At 44.2% G+C, this 16,823-nt stretch overlaps 1 protein-coding gene and 1 long non-coding RNA gene across 3 annotated transcripts in view; both read right to left on the bottom strand.

Annotated features, from left to right (window-relative positions):
* Positions 1 to 16,823, bottom strand: part of pk (prickle) — a 62,415-nt gene that overhangs the window by 37,410 nt on the left and 8,182 nt on the right. The window contains exon 1 of one of the 2 annotated variants that reach the window (XM_017238073.3): positions 2,976 to 3,764. The exons of the other annotated variant lie outside the window; for it this stretch is intronic. Coding sequence (XP_017093562.2) covers positions 2,976 to 3,232 — 257 coding nt within the window. The 5' untranslated portion in view covers positions 3,233 to 3,764. Of the gene's footprint in view, positions 1 to 2,975; positions 3,765 to 16,823 lie in introns of those variants that run through there. 2 annotated transcript variants of the gene reach the window in all.
* LOC138926085 (uncharacterized) lies at positions 133 to 609 on the bottom strand. The gene is made up of 2 exons (XR_011442429.1): positions 478 to 609; positions 133 to 409 (listed from the first exon to the last, which is right to left on the bottom strand). It is a non-coding gene; the product is annotated as an uncharacterized lncRNA (long non-coding RNA).

Raw genomic sequence — 16,823 nt, 5'->3', positions numbered from 1 at the left:
GTCTTGGGTAGAGTATCATAGGAACAACCCTTGAAAGCCTATCCTACATCGAAAGCAAATTGCAATTTATGCGACTGACTGGTGTGCTAATTTGCTAACAATCCCCGCCGAACAGTACAGAAATAACCTATAATGGTAATAGAAAAAGTTGGTTCGTGTGACAAGTCATCGTAATTTTCGGCCAAGTAGTTGCTGCCTCGGGCTTTCGTTGTTCGGCCTGGAATTTCTCCAGCCATTTGCCTTGAGACTCAATGACATTGACGTGCCGCCTTCACACAATTCAAAATACGGAGCTGGAAGGAGTTGGCTGTTTCGTTGTTGATGTTGCTGTTGATGTTGATGTTGCCATTGTGACTGGCACCGTCAGCAAAGAGAAGGGAACTGTCGTGGATGTCGTGTATCAACTCACCTAAAACGAGAAAAAGGGGAAATATAAAATTGATTTATTTGGGAGTCATGTGCAAAATTAACAACAACCAGGGTATAAACAATTCCTTATTTATAGACGGTTCAAAGGCTCATTAATTATGTCATCTGCGGTTTCCTATGGGGTCGAGGCTTTCATGTGGCTTGGGGTTTCCCCCGACCCGGACCCTGACCCCCAACCCCAAAGCCATGGAAGTTAAAGGAGGTTTTTCGCTTGGCAAACTTTTCTTTCAACAAAAGGGACAAACACCGAGCACAGCCGAGTGAAAAAGAGCCATATCAATTACCCTGGCAACGAACAATACGAAAAATATAAAGTAATTTAGCCAGAACCACTTCAGGGGAGGCATCCTGGCCAAGAACAAAGAAGGCTCCGAACTAACCGCAGCTGAGGAAGCCGGGTGGGAGCTGATAGTGGGCTCATTGGGGAGCTGGGGTACGGAAATGCACTGGCATTGTTGGCAATTTCAATACTCATCATTATTATGGCGGCTGGAAGCCCTGGAGTGCATGTGTTCCAGCTACGTGACAGTACCGATGCCGGTGACGGTGCCTGAGCCGGCGAAATGCAATCAACATATTGTAATTCAGAAATGCATATTGAGAACGTGCAAAAGATACTTGCAACAATGCCGTGCAACGCGAAACTCGCTGCCTCAGCTGCCTCAGATTCCTCATATTCCCTGGCTTCTGTTCCTTTGCAACTTGGATGCACTTAACGGGCCGGCTGGCGAAAACAAAACGAAGCCGGACCGGAGCGGGGAGGCATTGTTGTTGCTGCCGCTTCAAGTGCATCCAGCAGTGGCAGTGGCAGTGGCAGAGCAAAAATCTGGCAGCGTTTGCATTTTGATTTTCCATTTCGCATGCACTCAGGCAACGCATTTATTATTTACCAGCAACAGGCAGCCCAACAGCAAATATGCAGCGACTGCTCCGGCGACTGCAACTCAATTCCGCAGACTCATGCTGCAGTTGTCAACGATGGCTGGCGACTCCGCCGAAGACAGTTCGCCACCGCCACCCCACCGCCTTGCCCCTTTCACGGCACTTGTTCCAGCTGCATGTTGCATACCACTTGGTGTTGACAGTGAGACAACAGCGGCAGCAGCAGCAACTCCGGGGCCCAGACGCCGACGGATGGCGCTCGTTGAGTGAGGCCAGACACCCGGACAGATGGCAAACGGACGGATAGATAGGCAGACAAATAAATCTGTATAATCGGCTGGCAAACTATCAATGCAAAACGGCATATAGATTCCTCGAAGTCAAGAGAGTGCTGAGGCAAGCCTTTCTGCAAATCCAAAGGTTGAATTCTTGTCGCTTACAAGGTGGCTTAGAAATGGCTATAAAGATTATGAAAGTAGGACCAGATAGTATCTGGCAGATGCAGAGAATGAATGAAAATTAATAATGATCCAAATAATGACCCAAATGACCCTAAGCTATACCCAAAAATAACTCATGTTTTGGCCCATTGTTATGACCAACCTCAGGGTAGCAAAGGCTTTAATGAGTTTATATTTTAAACAATAATGTTAGGCTATAAGGATATACCCTTCGCATTAACCTATGCCACTAGGGCATCTTTCATTTGATATTTAAAATTAATGTAAAGTTAATAAAAGTAACCTTAAATAAGTCCTTAGCAGATATTTTTTTAAGAGTGAATAAAAATGAATAATAACCCTTTAGAAGTAGTCTTTACCCCCAAATGGTATTCATATTTTGGGGGATGGTAGTAATCAACCTCAGAGTATCTAAGCCTCTAAAGGTTTATACTTTAACCAATTAGTTTAGGCACTAATATACCCGCTATAACCCATTTAAACAGGGTATCTAACATAATAAAACGTATTTATTTGCTTCGGTTAGTTGCCGATCAACATGCAAATGTTGCTCGTCGCATTTGATGACGCCCATAATAATCAAAATTTTATTGAATGAATTGCAAGCTGTTAAAACGCGAAAATGATTTGCGGAGCGCCGAGGCCAAATCCATTGAGATTTCCATCTAAGGGGTAGGGGAGGGTGATAGAGGAGGACAGGAGGGGCAATGGGACAGGTTCGGGTAGTTGGACCGCCCCGGCCTGTTTCATGCAGCTTACATATCGCATGTGTGGCCATAAAAGTGCGTTACAAATAACTGCACTTTTATTGAAAAACGTGGCAATGTGGCGGCTAGTGCGGCAAGTGCGGCGCTGCCTTGGACCGTTAGATCGGGACCCAGACTCGAACCTCGAAAAGCTGATTCGATTTAATTGCTGTGCAATTTGTGAGCAGCAAAATGGAATGCGCTGTCAAATCAAACCCGAAGCACTTAATTAAAACTTATTGAAGGCAATCGCCAAATGTGGCGGCAGCAATGGCACTCTTAATTGCATAAGCATGTTGCTGTTGCAATACATATCCACTAAGCCCATACTTCTAACTTGAAAGAATTTGTAGCAATTTATTATAGTTAGGAGGTGTTTTTTTAGATTCCAAATAAATAGTCTAACCAAACAGACTGCCAATGTTGCAGCAATGTTGCATGTTGCTTGTTTGTTTACCTGACTTCAGCCGACTTGATGATGGCCTTGGGCGGCGCATCCCAATAGTTGGGGGCGGGTGGCACCCACTGGCGCAGCACTTGATAGTTGCCCTCCAGCAGCGCCATGCCCTCGATGACCTCCTCGTCCGAGTCCCCATCGTTTTGGAGGCTTTCGTTGGTGTTTGTGGTGTTGTTGTTGTTGCTGTTATTATTACTGTGGCTCGAGTGATTTCGACTATCGCTATCGGCATGCAAATTATCAAGCGAATTGTTCATTGTTTCTGCCGAAAGAAAATCCAAAAAAAAAAGCACAAGACACGGGCCGAGATTTTGGCGCCGCTTTCACCGGTACTTGGATTCTATGAAAGGCCTTGGGTTTTATTTTTCTTCCTATATTGTATCTTTGTATCTTTTTTTTTTTTGATTAGACAAAGATGCGCACTGCCATTTGCGCTGACTCACAAAAACACAAACACGGAGCCAAGAGACACACACTCTCAGGAAAAACCAAACACAAAGAACTACATGTACTTCTCGGAAAGCAGCAGCTTTGGGAGCAAACAATAACAAAGACTACCCGGCGGATGGCGAAAATGTTGGCCTCACTGTTGGTCACAGATTCAGATTTCTTGGTAATTTCTCAAAAGACACTCATCTGGGAGAAGTCTCCATATAATTGATTATTAAGCCCGCGATAAGGTTATCAGTTAGAAGCTTGAAATACGCGGAATCGATGGACGGACGGAGCGCGTGGCCTCCGGTCGCGTTGCACTCACGGATGGTTCTTCTTCTAATCGGCGAAGAGCCCGCCGTTCGTTGCGTTTGTTTTGGCACGACGGGATTGACAAGCACAAAGGACCAACACACACACACACACCCCTGGGCCAGCTCTCACACACACAACTGCATGCATAGGAGGGTTAATATCTGGCATTGCTCTTGCATCCCTTGTCGAAGGCAGCCGAACTCTCCCCAGTACGCCGCACGTCCTTGAGTCCTTTGCCACCGGCGGATTCTCTGCTTCAGTTTCAGTTCTCCGTTCGGTTTCTTCCTTTTTTTACGGCATGTGTGTGTGTTTGTGTGTAAAATAAGGGTTTGAAATGTAATGTTTTTATGTCTGATTTCGTTTTCACCGATTGCGGTGGGTTGGGAGGCGTTGGGGGGTAGCCGGTAATGGGTAGTGGCTGGGCGACGGGGGGTGGGTGGTGAGCTGAGTGGGCTGCACGCTGCTCAATGCACGCATATTGTTGAAATTATGTAGCGAAAGCGAGGTTTACTCTCGGGGTGGGGTGTGTTTTTGTCTGAGTGGTGTTCACCTTTCTAGGAGGTTCGAACTCTCATAGGAACTGTGGTTTTGGGATAATGAAATGGTAACCTTTTGAATGCTAGATGGGTTTTAGATCTTGAAATCAAAAAGGGGCTTATTTCTAGGAGGATAAGAAAGACTAATAATTTATTTTAATTTTTAAAAGGAATGTCAATCCTCTGATAGGACATTAATTTTTATAAATTATACCTTTAATTCAAATCTTCCATTTCCAAAAATCAATTCTCTGTTAACCTTGACCCACTGTCTCCAGCTGAAACTTATATCCCAAAAAAAGTTCTCCCAGCCACGATCCCCGTGACCTCTCACACACACACTCTGGCAGCAACCTTTTACCTCTCACGCACACACTCACACACGCACATAACGGTAATTCGAACTGAGGCAAACAAACCCCAAAAAAAAAGCCAACAAAGGCAGGAAGGAAGCAAACGCTCGAACGTATGCTCGCATTTTGCAACAAATACCTTTTCCTGAGAGAGTGCCAGAATCTCTCCAGTGGGAAAGTGGCGCTCTCCGTGCTCGTGATTGCTAGAATTTTTAATTCACTCACTCAATTTGAATGTCGTTTAGTTGTTGTTTTTGGAGAATTCACCCCTAAGCGTCTTCACGGTAATTTGAACACGTGCCGAGCCGTCGAGCCGGCGAGCAGCTGAGCGAGTTGGGTGGTGCAGCAGCAGTGGTTGGGTGGCTTCTGGTTCGGTTTCTGGTCAGCCCAGGGGGTGGATTCTGGTTTCTGGTTCTGGCCAGACAGCCCGGCGATCGTTAAATTTTATGATTTCATATGCTATTCGGGCTGCGGACAGGATAGACCCATCTAGTCCTGACGGTGAAGAAAGGTTTAACCCTGGCAATCAAAATTCCTTAATAATTATTAGATTTTTGGAGCAAACTGTACTTTTGCAATTAAGTATAGAAGGTCAAAGCTAGAGAGTTTATAAGTGGAAGATGTGGTCTAGATGGATAGGATCTAGCCCCCTCTAATACCCTTGTTTAAGATTTTCTTTCAGTGCAAGGTCGCTAGCCAGGCCAAAAGTGAAAGCTCCGCTTGGTTACGCCAAGGTATTTAATGTGCAAATATCCCGTACCCCATGCCGGAGTTAACACCCACTGACCCACCATACTGCCAAAGCAAACAACAACAAATTGCGTCGTCGCCGGCACATCAACCCTGCAGACAGACAAACAGGACAGGCAGGACAGGACAACAGAACAACCGACATACACATCACAGCCCGTTGTGGGTGGTGGTGGAGCAATAACAACCGACACTTCAACAGCCGCACACAATTTCCGTTTTGGATACGGGGCTTTAGATTAAAGCGAGCCCTTCTTCAGAATTTTAATTAAAATGCATCTGCCTGGATCCGGGGTGGAGGTGCATGGAGATGGGAGATGTGCTGCTAGATTTGAGATCTGGCTGTCATTAGCAACATGTTGCTGGGAGCAGTGGGATCTCAGCAACAGCAACATCAAGCAGAGCCAGAGCCACATCGCAGCCAATGACATTTGTGTAATTCAATTTTATTCATTGCATAACTCACGTAGTTAGCAAGTTGAATAGGTCGCTCGGTTTTGGGCTAAAAAGGGCTGACACAGCCCCAGGAGACACCCACACAAGCACTCACCCACACACGCTCCACTTCAGTTATGAGAGTCGGCATAAAAATAATTATATAAACTTTATGTCCTTGCCGTCTGGCTGTTCTTCGATGGTTCTCGCTTTTCCACCCTCGATAATGTCGCAATACGCCCACGTAAAGGGTCCATACTGCACCCCACGCCGCTGCGATCCGCCCCTTGGCCGTTTTCCACCTCCCACCTACTCCACTTCAGACAGACCGCACAGTTTCAAAACAGCCAAACCTAGAGCGGTGTAAACATGCTGCCCCCCGGCCTTGCCACCCACCGCCTTGTGGGTCGGCTTTAACATGATTTGTTGGATTTGGCGAAAAAGATTTCCTAATTCCATTTGCCAGACAGGTCTACGGTCTGTGACTATTTTCGGGGGTGACTGGCCAAGTATGGTGGCCGGGTCTTGGTGGCAATGCTAGCTTTAAGTGCTGGATCGCTGAACTAGAAATCGATCCAAAGGGGTTAACACAGGAAATGGTGGTAACTACAAGACTTCTTATTTCCCAACCTAAACTCTCTGACTTCTAGTCTAGACCTCTATTACCATCTTTAGCCAACAAAACTATCCAGATGAGAGTCATTATTTGGTAGGCACGAAATCAGGGTCACAGCCAGCTGCTCAATTACAATCTGGGCTTGTACTTGTCAGGCCTATCTGTCGGCGCACAGAAGTTGACTATTTCATTAACGGGCTGCCTCGCATTTCTCAACACTTCATTATAGAGCGTTATTAGTTGTCGCAGCCTTTGACTGTACTATACTTACTTGATGACTCTGATATGGCCATTGTTGTGCCGTCGCGGCTGTCTTCGCATTAGGCCTTGTCCGGAGTTGTGGGAACTCGCCCCGCTGAGGGGCCCACACAGAAGCGGTCATAAAGGCAGGAGAGAGTTGGCAGCACTTGGCTGTAACTACTCCACTTTTTTGGTCACCCCGACTGCGATCTTTTTGGGTCGTTACACTCGTTGCCAAAAAAAAAGTGCGGAACCGTGCGGAAGAGCATATGCAAATGCGGTTCATATTGTTTGGCAACTTCCTCGGCAACCTGGCCGAGGAGGGGTCTGTTGGTGTTTATTTAAAGACTTTCCACGCCTCGTTGGCCAAAGCCACATGTTGACGAAATCCACGGCCAGGGAACCACATCAAAGTAGCTGAACGCGCCCCCCAGCCCCGATCCCTTTTATTACGCCTTTCGAAATGGGAAGCCATGTACAAATTCCAGTTAAATGTTTTCGTCTTGAGGCAGTGTACACTGTATATATCTCTTTATATATCGCTGGCGGCCAAGAACAAAACTCAAATAGACTCGAAACACATTTGATGCCTATTTGTGTTTGTGTTCGTGTTTGTTTATTATTAAAATCAGCTTATTTGCACTCATTTCGACTCCGAAGCAATGCCTCCAGGCCGATGGGGAATGGGGCAGGGTTCTGGGCCTGGTCTGGTTATGGTACTGGAAAGGGGTTCCGGTGCGGGTTCATAAATATGCAAGTCATTAATAGAAATACGATGTACCCGAGGCATCTCTGTCCTCTGTCCTGTCCTGTCCGCTAGCATCAAAGTCAGATGTCAGAAGGCACCAGCCGAAACCACCCCCGATACCTAGAGTGTGGGCGATTTCGGTGATGGAATGACAGGCTAAGCGATCCACTGGGACCTGTGAAGTTAACCGGAGAGCTGTGTCTGCATTTTCCCGCACACATAAATTGAGTAAAAATTATGCTTCATTTGATTTAACACAATCGTTTTGACTTGTTGTTCTCCAGGCATTTCGGGTTGCCTCTCAAAAATCAGCTGAAAGGGGGTCTTCCTTTTCAGCGACAATTGGATTAGGTCCATGATGGCACTGATTTGGTCTATACGGGGTGACATGAAACCTACTTTGAGTATTGGCATTTCAGATTGCCCTGGAGCGGATTGGTGGACTAGGGATAGAATGTGGGAAATCAGGATACCATATTTCCATCTCTTTAGAAGTGCTCCAACATCTAAATGTTTTTAAATACTTGAAGTTTTTCATTGAAAGCGATTCGAATCTAATCTAGATCTTGTTGTAGATCTGAGAGCAAAAAGTGGAATAACAAGTTCAATAAATAAATTATCCAACAACATCGATATCAAGTATACGTATGAATATTTTTTCACGAACCACCACCAGTTTAGAGTGGCAGTCATTACCTTCGTATAGCGTTAGGCCCGTGGCCAAATGCAATAATAAACACATTGTCTTTTCTCTCTGCTTTTTGAGGGTAAGAGGCTGTAGCTTTTCTTCCAGCTCCACTCCCCCAATCCGGGTAAACGCTAATATTTCCGCTATTGGCAGCGATTTCTTTCACTTAACTGCGGGCCATTGAAACTTGCACATGTTTTAGTTTCCTCCACCGCACTTGCCTGTCAGCATGCTCCCCTACTTCTCCTTTTCTTTTGGCTTATTTTATTTTTCTTTCATTTTTTCCTGGCCTATCTCTGTTTTCTGTTTTTTATTGACAGGCTGCTGCTGCTAGCCAGCGGCTTCAATTGCAACATCCGCACATGTGGCCAGGCCAGCCAGGCAGTACCGAGAAAATAGTCCAACTATGTACGGGGTGTGGGTGTTGCATAAAACTTATTTCAGAGTTTAAAGATAATATTATTTTAAATTTTTAAAAAATATCCATTTTGTTGTAAATATATTTTAAGTTATTATAAAGTATTTTACCATTTTTTCTCTGTGTGTTTCTTTTCCTGCTTCGCTTGCAACAGCAGCTAAGGAGCATTGTTATTGTTTATTGATGCACTACTTTGCGCTATTTTCGTGTGGCAACTGCAACAGGAGTCGGAGCTGCAGCTCCAGCAGCAGATGGCGATGGTATGCTAGTGGGCGTTCAAGATGAGAAGCAGAAGTAGAGAGCCGCAACGAAAAAAAAAACTAGAACCAAAACCAGAACCCGAAACCGAACCCGAACCACAGTTGCAATTGCAGTTGCAGTTGCACTTTTTTATTTGTGGCCAAGTCTAAAAATAATCGTAATGAATTGTTCTCAAACAACAGATGCAGATTTTTTGTGGCGAGAGGTCCGCCGAAAAAGAAAGGCGAATTTCAATTAGCTGGCCTATCTCTTTAGCTGGGCTTTGGCCAAATAACAAAGCTGATATTAGACTTGTCAACTGCTGTGGCAGTCACTGGCCGGGTTTTATTGAATTGTCAAGTTACTGTACTGGAGATGCTGATGCTGCTGTTGCATTTGTTGCTGTAATTGCAGCTGCTGTTGCCTTTTCCTGCCAATTACTGCACTCGCTCCTGCTGCCTCGGCTGCTTCTGCGGCTGTTTGGCAATTTTCAGATATTTTTTCTTCAATTACGTATACGACCTGGTTGCTTAGATACCTGGTTGCTGCCCCCAGCCCCCCCCCATTCGCTCTTACGGCGAGCTTTGGGCCACTTCTTTCGTTTTATGTCGCATGTAATTAGTCACGATGTTGGCAGCAGACATACTGCAGGCCAGGCTGATGCTGCTGTCGGACTTGGGTGCCATTCCCTGCACCCGATTCTCGAGTCCGGCTACTTGCAACTTGCGACTTGCGACTCTTGACTCTCGCTCAGACTGTCGACTGTCGATGCCGCCTTTGTTGTTTGCCGTTGCTGCACTTGAAATAAAACGACTTCAGGTCCTGCAAATGGTTCACAACTTTTTGATAAAGAGTCACGGATTTTATAGTCCAATCGGAGTTTATATTAAAGTTTTCAACAAAAACTATTTAAAGTCCAAAGTGGGAAACTTATCCTCCTGGTTTACGACATCTCTAAAGTTTATATTTGATCTTTTAGAAAGATATTATACTAATGCCTTTCGAAATATAATAGAATTCAAGTGTTTCGTAAATTTTCAGAGTGTGTTTATATTGCTGGGACTACTGGGTCCACACTCTCTCACACCCCAGCCACAACTTAAACAAACTGCAGCCGAGTCGCGGAAGTGTGAATTGCCAGCGTCTCCAGGCCCAACTGCAATTTATATGGTCCTCCCGGTAAACTGCACCGTAATTAGGCCAATTAGTTGGTAAAACTGCTCATAAATTACATAAAACCTTCTGCAATTTAGTGCTGTCATCCTGGACTTTCCCTCACCGTTATGCTGTGTAATTTCAAGAATTAGAGGATCAGCCGCTCGAAGAACAAATTATCTTTATAGACACACGCAGTTCGTGTATTAATCAAAGCACAGTTAATTTTTAAAAATTGAAAAATTATACGTACACCCGTTCAATAGAAAAAGTAAGGAAAAAACTGGTTTTCCAGCCCCAGCCCCAAACTTCTGCAAACTCATTACGCGCCAACATCAAATCAAAAACGAAACGGAAAATATTTAGACTCCAGAGTTATGGAGTTCATATATAATTTTTTGTGAGCACTTGAAAACTTGTATCTCTGGAGCTTTACCCAACTAAAAAAATAACAACAAAAAAAAAGAGGTAGAGAAGGTTTTTAAAAAACAGTTTCTTGTTTTCTTTTTTTTTGTTGTTTAATTTTGCTCTCACTCGATGAGCTCGCCTCGCACTTGAGACTCCATATCGCGTACTTGAATCTGTTACGCAAATGTGCGTAATGCGCATGATTATGGAAAGATATTTTTCGGATACAACACACAAAACAAGGCAGTCAGATGAAGTGAATACACTGGGGAAACCAAAGTCTATAAGCCATGATTAAATCCTATAAGTAAAATCCAAATCAATCTGTACTTCGAGTCTAAAAAGCTAGGTCATTGGGTATGTGGGTTAATCCATACCCAGTACCTTCGCTTCCTGTTTGTATATCTACAAAGATCTTAGGATCTGAAAGGGTTATAACTTTTGAAGATATTTCTTTCCGTGTAACCATAATGGAGTGTTTGAAGAAGGCCGAGAAACGGTAACAGAATTTAAAGAGCGTTTCGTCAGGGAGGCCTTCAGCAGTTTCTTTTGAAGGCGCGTGGGCCTTGACAACAAACTCAATGTGAGGAACTTGAGCTACCTACAGCATCGACCTCAGCAGCAACCTCAGCGACAACTTCAAGTGCCCTCCGAGTGGCCGAGGAGAAATAAAGTTTACAAAATGTTGTCCATAAACTTGAGTTTAGAAACCGTTTTCAACAAGTTTGTCCAAAATACACCCAAAAAACGTCAGTGTGGCGGAAAAGAACTTTGACATTTGCCACAAACTATGAGTCATCATTGAAATGATGATTTTGAAAGGTCCCTAAATATTTTTAATATTTAATAATTGCATCTAAATACCAAGCTGTGTAACCTGATTATATACTCCTTTACCCCTCCTCAATGGCTTTATTTTTTTCGAAATTTCTGAATCGCCTCATTTCCCTCGATTCATAAACTCTTTCTCATTTCCTTCACCATAATTTCACATCTCCCTCCACTACAGACTCGTAAAGTTCTTTCCACAGTTTATGATTGGGGAGAATGAAGAATCATTTATGTGATATTAATGATCCAAATGCACGACGCATAAAAAAGCAACATGAAAATCCAGCAGAAATCAAAAATTTTTATTGCCCCAGGGCCGGAATGCGGAACCGAGTGCATTTAAGATCTCCCGGGTAGATGGCTCCGATCTCCGATAAGTTCAATGCACCGACCACAAGAAATCCTGCAATTGCCATCAATTGAAGATCATGTTATGGAATCAAATTCAATTGTCAAGACGGATGGGAAAGGAGAGCGTTGCATCCCGTCGCGTCACAGTCTCTGATTGACGGATGCACTGAGACAAAAAGCCGGGCCTGGCTGGACAATTAATCCTGTGAGTAAGTACGTAAGTAGCCGGAGAGAAACTACATAAATTCAATTTACGCGGAGCGGACCCCGCTGTCACACAATTTGCAATCAGGCCGGCTGGGCCGCAAAGCCCGAGACGTGTTGGGTAATTTGGAGAATTTATGACAAGCATTATGGCAACACAACTTGGCTTATTGTGCGAGTGTGTATCAGTGGTGTGTTAGCCGGGCTTGTAGTTCTTAGAGCGGCCTTCCGAAAACCCCAAAACCAGTTTCATTATGGTACACAATTTTTCCAACTATTCCTCCCGCCGTTGCGCCTCCTTTGATATTTATGCAACGCGCCTGGCCCCGGCTTTCCGATTACTCACGCTCAACTGGCCGCTTTCAGAAACCGCTCGGCGATCGTGAATTTTCCAGCTACCAGCTAGGCCTCTGCCAACCCGGCTAAAACTGCGACACCGTAATAAGTCAGCCACTCTACCTCCGAGATCCTCGCAAAAAGCAAGAAAAAAATAACATTAGAAATGCCAATTATACAAATGGTCGAGACGTCCGAATGTGAATCCGAAACTGAAACCGACTTCGACTTTGAGTTTGATTCCAAGAGCGAGTCCAAGTCCGAGACCGGGTTGGTGGTAAATTGTCAAAACTGTAAGCCAACTGTGCTCTTGGCCAGTTTTCCAGTTTGACAGGCCGACAAAGGTGCGGCTTTAGAGGCAGGGCCGAATGGCACAGAAAAAAAAACTGCTAGATGATCTTAGAGATAGTTTTCGGATTATATTTTCAAGACTCTTAAAACTGGGTGGGGGAGCCTTAGTTAACAGTCTACTTTCAATAAGAAGGTTAATAAAACCAAATACTTCTTTATAATTTCTTCCTGTGTACTATAAGCCATCGAGTGCCCGATGGATTATGGCAGAAACCGACCAGAAACAAAAAGCCAACTCAAATCCCTGACGCTTTGAAATTGGTTTCTTTTTAGTTGTTCTGCAATCGCCAGCTGGCTAAATGTCAAAGGCAATTGTCTTGGGTGGATCCGCGAGAGGCTGTTGGCTTTTGGGCGGGTTCTGTGAGTCCGAATTTAATTGCAATCAGCACAGCTCGACTAAGCCGAGCCGACTTCGCAGCAGAAAATGGGAATAAAAATGAAAAGCCATGGCAGTGTGAAATGTTAAAGTTGAAGGCGGGATTGAAACGGGTGTGTCGCTCCGACAAACAGAATACACAAAAGAAATTAAGCAGGGAGCCCAGTATGCATCTAAAGTCGATCTATCAAGGGGCTATGTGCGTGCAGAATGCAAAATGCAAATGAGGACCAAGGCAGAAGGCATTGCGTATACTGGAGACTTCAGACGGCAACACCAATTCAATTAAGTTGTTCGGGAAATTGGCCACATCTACGTGTTGGATTTTCCTCTCTCCAGCAGCACTAAGAAAAATTGTGCAATTTGGGGCAAAAGAAAAGAAATCTTCAAGGTTTTAGCTTTCTCTCAGTGTAGGATTTCTGGGCTTTGCAATGCAAATAAATCATCGTGTCGATGCATTTTGAGCTTGACTCTGGCATGGAAAGAGGTACGTGATACTCGCGCACCTTCGTGTCTGCCGGCCAGGCCAATTACATATTTGTCTTGGGCTTTGGGCCCAACTTCGGTCTGGCTTGCTGACTTTCTGGCCCGGCCTGGCCTGGCCCTGTTCGTGAGCAAGTGCTCCAGTTTCCTGTTTCCTATGTCGATCTGGTTCTAGTTGTGTGCCGGCTGTGGACCTCCTTCACGTGGCATTAACGTGCTATAATGCCGCAATTCATCATTATTTTCTCGTTGTCTATGTTTTTATTTTACTTTTTTTGTTTTCCCCCTAATGAAAGGGTCCCGGTCGGTGCTTTCCCTCAGCTTCTTTTGATATATTGGCAAGTCAAGTAGTAAAAACATCGAATACAACAAAATGCTAACTACCAACCGGCAGTTATGTTGCTTAGCGGTTCTTCGTTCTAATCTCTATTTCTGATTCTGATTCCCATTGTATTCTCATTGAACGCCCACCGAGAGGCGTGGCTGGGCCCCCAATTAAGCGTTAACTGATTACAATTTTAACGGCGTCCAAGGCCCGCCGGCCAAGATTGCAGTTCCAGAGGTTTCAGCTCATTAGGCCGGGCTTAAAGCCATAGGGGAAATTACAGCAATTGTCCGATGCAAATGCCAAAGCCGAGACATTGGTATTTCGGCGATAAGCGGTCAGTAAATCCGCCGAAAAGGAGCTACAAATTTGCAAACCACAAATTTAGATCAATAAAGAACACGCAGAGTTCGGGCCCAGCCCAAAAAAGGAGCCCCAAACAATGGAAACAGACTTCTTGTTTGAGCCAAGATAGCATTACACTTTTGTGCAAATAACAGGAAAGAAAAAGGCAAAGGTTTTTCTTTAAAAGTGGGGGCTTGTACACTTTCCTCAAAATATTTTAAGAAACCCCCGAATACCCTTTAGGTTCTATTCCCGAGTGCTCAGTGTAGCACTACCTTAACCAATTATGGCGCCTATCGTACCAACTGGAAGATAAAGGAGTTGCCAGGAAGGCGAGTCTGGTCTGGTCCTCTGACATTCAAAATGATTGCATCACGAAGTACAAATTTAAACAGCGATTACACCGCCTCCGCCCCCACATTCTTACCACTGATGTTGCTGTCCATTCTGGAGGAGTACGGGAAGTCGCCGATCTGCGATGAGATCTGCGAGGTATCTGCGAGGGGCTGGGTAGGTGGGTTGGCAATTTCTATAAATGCTGCTAAATGCATGAGCTGTGCAGAAATAGAAGGGAAAAGCCATGCCAAGAATGCCGCCTATGATTAAGCTGAAGGAAAATTATAAGTTTCCTCTATGTTGTCGCTTTAATTGAAGTAGCGCCGGATGCGAAGAATCGCAGTTTTTCCAGAAATACATAAACTTACTCTTCTCATACTCCAGCATCGGGATGCGTAAATGTTGTGATGACCGCGACCGCAGCTGCGGCTCTATGATTCATCCACCATAATTATATGCAAATCGGGCTAATCGAACGTATAACGTGCAATTTAATGCCATTTTGTCGACGGCAAGCTTTCCTCATTTGCCACCTTCGAGCCATCTTGCAGTCAACACGCAAATTAACGAATTGCAGCCAAAGAGGTTGGTGGTGCAGCAGGTGGCAGGTTGTGGTTACACCAGCAACATGTTGTTGCTAATTGTGGCAATGCTGCGGTGACAACTAGCTATATCTCTTTGCGGTTTCTGTCGCCCACTTTGGTTAAAAAGCCATAAAGATTGATCTTGGTTCCGGTGACATATCATTTCGTATTTAAATCCATTTGAGTAATTCTAATTAATTCAATCATTTTTATACCCTTGAAGGGGGTATTATAATTTTTGATGCAGAATGATGGCGAATCGAACCCGAAATCGTTTAGGGTACTCCGCTTGAGAATCGGATGAGAATTGGGGAAGATATAGCCATCAGTGTGGACCCTATAGGGGAAAACCGCATTTTCAAGGGATCCCATCAGAAAAGTGGACAAAAAATTGAAAAAATATTTTGTCTCAGGATTTTGATGCAGAATGGTGGCGAATCGATCCAGAAATCGTTTAAGGTACTCCGCTTGAGAATCGGATGAGAATTGGGGAAGATATAGCCATCACTGTGGACCCTATACGGGAAAACCGCATTTTCAAGGGATCCCATCAGAAAAATGGACAAAAAATTGAACAAAATATTTTGTCTCAGGATTTTGATGCAGAATGGTGGCGAATCGATCCAGAAATCGTTTAAGGTACTCCGCTTGAGAATCGGATGAGAATTGGGGAAGATATAGCCATCAGTGTGGACACCATAGGGGAAAACCGCATTTTCAAGGGATCCCTTCAGAAAAATGGATACAAAATTGAAAAAATATTTTGTCTCAGGATCCTGAAATCGTGTAGAAAATGTATATCCGGTTTTATCTTCTAGGGTATATCAGCTTTGGCTCCGCCCGAAGTTATCTTTCCTTTCTTGTTTTCAAATCAACTCAGCGATACTTAGCTAAAACATTTTTTGTGTTTCAATTATAATCGCCAGCCACGCTTTTATTTATTTTGCTTGTTATTCTTAAACAGATTTCCATAATTAATTTTACTACTCGATGTGCTAAGTCGTTTATTGTGACAGCTTGAAGTGGTTCTCAAACTACATATTGAGGGGAAATGCCCATTAATGCAGCTGGCTGGCCGCCCGGCCATATAACTATCAATACCATTCATACGGATAGATCAAATCAGACCCGTAGTCGTAAGTACGAGGCTGGCCTTTGTTTGATCGAGGAAAACACTCGACGACATATCAGCCAGGGCAAACACCAGCGGAGAGTTGAATGGAATGAACCTAAACGAACCCACCTGGTGCACCACAATTAACACGACTGCACCACCAGTACCCCCACCGCCTTAGAAAATCCACTTCACTTACACTCAGTTACACGGAATATTATTTTTATGAGTAAGGAAATGAATATTATAACTTTTAGAGCTTAGAATACTCTGCATCTTATATTAAAAATTAAATAATAAAATGTGGAAGATTAGATTAGAATCTAAATTCTACAAAAATAAATATTTCAAAATACTTAAGACTCAAATTCTTCGCACAAGTATCTGTCGTAAAAGTTTAAAATATTTTTAAATGAAAAAAATACACCTTTTAAAAAGAACACTTTTGTAAACCAGTGCTATCGATTGCCTTATATGCCTGCCGCAGTGCCTCGTATTCATATCAGTGATGCACTCGGAGTGTGCCCCAATTTTGGATTGCAGAACCAGCAACGAGGCAGGGACGGAGGTAGTGGGGAGCGGGGTGGCGCAACGGTGGTGGGGCGTGGCATTTCACTCTAATTGGAGTAAATTATGTTTACCCATTCGGCCGCCTGCAATTGGGTCACCCCGGTGGAGGTAGAAGTGGAGCGGTATCGGAGCGGGAAAAGTGCTGATATGGAATACATTTCGTGTTTGCCTTTACATAATTTAGAATGCATGGAAACTTTGGAAAATCTGGTAGTTGGAGAGCGTGTGGGGTCTTATCTGGGGATTCGTTCCCTCACTGGGGAATACTTATGGTAATTAGTTCTCGCGGTCATATTTATGGGCCGGGT

Source organism: Drosophila bipectinata, chromosome 2R (genome assembly GCF_030179905.1).
Source record: "Drosophila bipectinata strain 14024-0381.07 chromosome 2R, DbipHiC1v2, whole genome shotgun sequence".
NCBI lineage: Eukaryota > Metazoa > Arthropoda > Insecta > Diptera > Drosophilidae > Drosophila > Drosophila bipectinata.
This window is presented reverse-complemented; position numbering and strand designations above follow the sequence as displayed.